We start from the raw sequence: 5849 nt of genomic DNA, 5'->3' as shown, positions 1-5849 counted from the left end.
CAATAAATAATTCTATTCTACATCAGTACACTTCAAGAGAGGAAAATGTGAACGAAATTTAAGAATCTCCAATTTGAACATTGAATCTTCTTTTGAAAGGCTTTCACATTGGTTACAGGACTATGAAGGAAGACTAGATTTCAGGCGATTTCATCACAAAACTTTTGCGGTGAAACGGAAGAGAGAGAAGAGAGTTATAAAGTGCCGTTTAAGTCGAGCTAAGATAAGCAGAAGAGAAACCAGACGAAAGCTTTCTCGGGGAGCCATCTGCCGGTGGGTTTCAGTGCGAGTTTTCGGTGTGACTGTATGTCTCCGGTGTTTGTGATCGTCCCCAGCCCGCGCTGTATCCGGTGGGTATACGGCTGAGATCTTCCTGCTCGGGGTATGCATGGACGGGTTTCGCCACAATTTCGTACGTTGCTGATTTCTTTCCTGCATCGTGCATCGATTTGATTCCGACTACCGATGCGATTGTCATCGCCAGCAGGCCCACCATGAGTGCTTTCCCGGCGATTAGTGCTATCGATCCGATGGCAATCGTGGTTAGTGTTCCTGAGGATAAACACGCATGATTTTTTCTTCATCACAAATCTTTCGTCAAAAACTAATTACATACCTTTCATCATCATGGCAGCGGCCATCATCGAGTGGAAATGTCCTTTCTTGTTGTGTTTCTTGCGACTTTCGAAAAGGGCACGTGCGTTCGCAACGGTTTCTTTATCCATCAACTTGAGTCTCAACGAGTGGCTTCTGAGGTAATCGTTCAATCTCATTATCAAGAATTCATCCAGTCTTTTGTTGGGGTCCGTGGGGAATATTCTGGACACTTCCGCGATAATCTCCGAAGTTTTGGTTATATTTTTATCCGCGTCCTTCACCACACTCACACCCGACACTATGTTGTATTCGTTCTGATCTGATATCCGTTCCAGAAACGAAACAATGTCCAGCTTCAAACATGTCACACTGTACCTGTTCTCACACGCTTTTTTCGAATGTTCACTGAACGAACCGGAAACGGTCACCAGGATAGCACACATCACCACACCGTACGCTAGTAAAGCCATTTCACAAATTGCACTGCGTCGATAAGCGAAATAAATAATCGATCGGTATTCCACAGCCCACAAAGTTGTACTGTCAGCGCTCGCCGATAGATTTTCAACTTTTATACAGCAGCTTGCGATATATAGCTGTTCTCCCGAAAAAAAACTAGACTTTGCAGTTCCCGGGACCGTGACCGGGCGCAACGGCTCGGAGGGAAGTGAAAAGACCAATTTCGCTAAGTATGCGTCGATTCCACGGTATTTCTCTCCCTCCCCCGGCCAAGTGGTTACGGCCGCTGTGATGCCTGATTGGATACATGGTCGATTCATTCAGCTGATCGAGCTCTATCCGAACTACTGCCACTGGTCTACGCCTGGCGCCACGAGACCGGCTGGCGCTGAACTGAACTTGGCCTTGGAGGGGTATGGTTGCCGTTAGATGGACGAGGAGTGCCTGATTCGTTGCGCACGTGAACGTATTTAGCGGGGGCTGCGCTTGCAAACAACCTCAGTTCGGTATGCCAGAATGAAGGTTTGGTCCAACTCATGCGAATATGAAGCAATGGTACGCAGAAAATTATTTTTCAAGTAAATCCCAACACACGGTCCACGTCTTCCAGCCGACGAATACCTAGTAGCCCAATCTTTGGTTTCCTCCGTTCTTCTCCGAAATCATTCCAAAACGAGAGAAGAAAGCAAATGCACAAATAATCGGTTTTATCGAACTGCAATTATAAACAGCAGCAGGAAAGCAAGAATAGTGGAACCAAACAATGCACAAATAATGTTCGAACTTCGCGAACGTCGCGTACCGATGGTTTTGGCGGGTCTCTGGCCCCGGTAGCAGCAGAAGTAAATCCGTTGCATTGAAAGGTGTTGAAAGGGCATTTGAAATAAATAAAATTAGCGCCGGTGTGGTGGCAAGATGAAAAGATACGAAAACATTGAATTTGTTTACTGGAGCGTAGAGCTCAAGCAGATTTTACTTTCTTTCAAAATGGTTTCACTTGCGCGTTGGCCTTGGTTGGTGGGGATATTCGACCGTCTTGAAAAAAAATAAAATTTTTCACAATTTTCACAGTTATAGCTATAATGTTGTACAATAAGTTTTGTCGTTCGATAAGAGGCAGTGATATATGGGGCCTGATTCTCGAATACACTTCACGGTGGAAACGAAACAAACGGCACGCCATTGAACTACGTTTTACGAGTTAGTGAAGTGTCGAAGATAATGATGAGTTTTCAGGCAGAATGAGCACTTTTCAAATGAAAAATCATTAATCAAAATTAACTTCTTCGTATCAAACTGGTATTCAATGTGAGTGGAAAACTTTGTTTTCTTCATGTGATATAATAATCTCACACAAAAATTTCATCTGAACATAATTTGATATTATAATGATAAATTTAGTGGGAAACTAATCTCGTTTCTATTTGGTGGTTAGACACTCCACCCCTCTCTCTAAGGGGAAGCTGCCATACAGATGAAACACAAATTTCTACATTACTCGAGAATTAATCAAGGAAATGAAACCAAATCAGGCATATAGAGGTTTTAGGGTGCAAAAAATGTTTCTATGGTGGTTAGATACTCCTCCCCCTTCTTATAGGGGGAAGGACTGCCATACAAATGAAACACACATTTCTGCATTAATCGGGAAATGATCAAACAAACGAAACCAAATTTAGCATGTTGAGGTTTTAGAGTACAATAAACGTTTCTATGGTGGATAGACACTCCTTCCCCCTCTTTAAGGGGGACTGCCATACAAATGAAACTCAAATTTCTGCATGACTCGGCAATCAATCAAACAAACGAAACCAGATTTGGCTGCCATACAAATAAAACACAAACTTCTGCATAACTCGAGAAATAATCAAGTAAATTGAGCCGAATTTGGGATGTGAGGGTTTTTGGGAAATGTTTCTACGATGGTATGCCACCCCTCCCTCCTCTGGAATGGAGAGAGAGTCCCATACAAATAATACACATATTTCAACCAAGGGCTTGACTAGTACAATGCAATTATTTATGAAAAATATAAATCCAAGATGGCGGCCGCTACAACATGGCGGATTACATATTTTCTCAGAACCCCATCAATATGGGTATCAAATGAAAGGGCTTGACTAGTACACCCAAAGTTAATTTTTAGCACATTTTATGGCATCCCGATTTATTACATCAAATGAGCTGGAAGATAACATAAAATATTCTACTCCCCAATACATGTATATCATCTGTATAATATATATGCTAGAGCCAATATGAGGGAGCGAAACAGGAGACATATTTAAATGAAAGCTTTTCGTATAGTTTGCCAAATATACGGCCCAGACAGAGAAAGATATATTCTCTTTCATGTTCTTCTTTATCGGCTCCTTTATAATAGCGCTGGCAGTTATAGGGATAGCGTGGTCGTGTAAAGTAACTTTGCATTCTAGCCGGCCTTGGTTCGATCCCCATTGACGTCGTATGGACTTTTTATTTTGCACAATACCAAATGAAAAGAGAAAAGAAAACAAAAAGAGATGTCTGCTCGCATACATACAAACCATTTTAAAGCTTCAAAATATCTCATTATTTGCGCATTTGACTCTGATGACCAGGAAATGGTATCTTTTCTGCCAAAGATGGCATGTTTTCTGCCAACGCTAATTTGGGTGTTGAACACAGTTATTTCTGGAAAGTGTAAACCCAAAATGGCCGCCACCATCAGATAGCGTCATATGTATATTTTTCACAGCCCCATCAATATCAGTATTAAATGAAAGGGCTTGACTGGTAGAATACAGTAGATCATGAAAAATCCAAATCCAAGATAACCGCAGTTCCCAAATAAACAATTACTTTTTTAATGGTTCCATTCAGCTTACCCTGTTTGTACGTATGTTTGAGTGTTTTGTAGGGTTGTCCCATATTGATAGAATATTGACCCCGTTCCTGTTGAATGATTGATCTGAAATTTGGAACATACATTAAATTCTACTGTCATTATAAAACTGCGTATTCCATGATCTAGAAAAATTCAATTTGACCGCCGCTAAAAAATAGCTGAATGCTTTGATTTGGAGAATGATTTTTTGGACCGTCGGGTAACTTTGGAAAAGCATAATCCAAAAAGGAAATAAACGCTTGTAAATGTAAATGTAAATGTAAATGTAAATGTAAATGTAAATGTAAATGTAAATGTAAATGTAAATGTAAATGTAAATGTAAATGTAAATGTAAATGTAAATGTAAATGTAAATGTAAATGTAAATGTAAATGTAAATGTAAATGTAAATGTAAATGTAAATGTAAATGTAAATGTAAATGTAAATGTAAATGTAAATGTAAATGTAAATGTAAATGTAAATGTAAATGTAAATGTAAATGTAAATGTAAATGTAAATGTAAATGTAAATGTAAATGTAAATGTAAATGTAAATGTAAATGTAAATGTAAATGTAAATGTAAATGTAAATGTAAATGTAAATGTAAATGTAAATGTAAATGTAAATGTAAATGTAAATGTAAATGTAAATGTAAATGTAAATGTAAATGTAAATGTAAATGTAAATGTAAATGTAAATGTAAATGTAAATGTAAATGTAAATGTAAATGTAAATGTAAATGTAAATGTAAATGTAAATGTAAATGTAAATGTAAATGTAAATGTAAATGTAAATGTAAATGTAAATGTAAATGTAAATGTAAATGTAAATGTAAATGTAAATGTAAATGTAAATGTAAATGTAAATGTAAATGTAAATGTAAATGTAAATGTAAATGTAAATGTAAATGTAAATGTAAATGTAAATGTAAATGTAAATGTAAATGTAAATGTAAATGTAAATGTAAATGTAAATGTAAATGTAAATGTAAATGTAAATGTAAATGTAAATGTAAATGTAAATGTAAATGTAAATGTAAATGTAAATGTAAATGTAAATGTAAATGTAAATGTAAATGTAAATGTAAATGTAAATGTAAATGTAAATGTAAATGTAAATGTAAATGTAAATGTAAATGTAAATGTAAATGTAAATGTAAATGTAAATGTAAATGTAAATGTAAATGTAAATGTAAATGTAAATGTAAATGTAAATGTAAATGTAAATGTAAATGTAAATGTAAATGTAAATGTAAATGTAAATGTAAATGTAAATGTAAATGTAAATGTAAATGTAAATGTAAATGTAAATGTAAATGTAAATGTAAATGTAAATGTAAATGTAAATGTAAATGTAAATGTAAATGTAAATGTAAATGTAAATGTAAATGTAAATGTAAATGTAAATGTAAATGTAAATGTAAATGTAAATGTAAATGTAAATGTAAATGTAAATGTAAATGTAAATGTAAATGTAAATGTAAATGTAAATGTAAATGTAAATGTAAATGTAAATGTAAATGTAAATGTAAATGTAAATGTAAATGTAAATGTAAATGTAAATGTAAATGTAAATGTAAATGTAAATGTAAATGTAAATGTAAATGTAAATGTAAATGTAAATGTAAATGTAAATGTAAATGTAAATGTAAATGTAAATGTAAATGTAAATGTAAATGTAAATGTAAATGTAAATGTAAATGTAAATGTAAATGTAAATGTAAATGTAAATGTAAATGTAAATGTAAATGTAAATGTAAATGTAAATGTAAATGTAAATGTAAATGTAAATGTAAATGTAAATGTAAATGTAAATGTAAATGTAAATGTAAATGTAAATGTAAATGTAAATGTAAATGTAAATGTAAATGTAAATGTAAATGTAAATGTAAATGTAAATGTAAATGTAAATGTAAATGTAAATGTA

At 34.3% G+C, this 5849-nt stretch overlaps 1 protein-coding gene across 1 annotated transcript; it reads right to left on the bottom strand.

Moving 5' to 3' along the window:
* Nucleotides 1–272: 272 nt before the first annotated feature.
* Nucleotides 273–1115, bottom strand: LOC129763584 (uncharacterized). Its single transcript, XM_055762806.1, has 2 exons — nucleotides 617–1115; nucleotides 273–552 (listed from the first exon to the last, which is right to left on the bottom strand). Exons 1-2 carry the CDS (start codon nucleotides 1065–1067, stop codon nucleotides 281–283), a joined length of 723 nt encoding a protein of 240 aa, XP_055618781.1. The 5' UTR covers nucleotides 1068–1115; the 3' UTR covers nucleotides 273–280.
* Nucleotides 1116–5849: the final 4734 nt, after the last annotated feature.

Source organism: Toxorhynchites rutilus, chromosome 1 (assembly GCF_029784135.1).
Source record: "Toxorhynchites rutilus septentrionalis strain SRP chromosome 1, ASM2978413v1, whole genome shotgun sequence".
In the NCBI taxonomy this organism is placed as follows: domain Eukaryota; kingdom Metazoa; phylum Arthropoda; class Insecta; order Diptera; family Culicidae; genus Toxorhynchites; species Toxorhynchites rutilus.
The sequence above is the reverse complement of the archived record's forward strand: the minus strand, read 5'-3'. Positions and strand labels throughout refer to the sequence as shown.

Excerpts from the sequence above, each read along its gene's own strand:
- LOC129763584 (XM_055762806.1), bottom strand. The coding sequence starts at position 1,067 with ATGGCTTTACTAGCGTACGGTGTGGTGATGTGTGCTATCCTGGTGACC. Across the intron at positions 553-616 it reads CGCTGCCATGATGATGAAAG|GAACACTAACCACGATTGCC; the intron begins GTATGTAATTAG and ends GTTTATCCTCAG.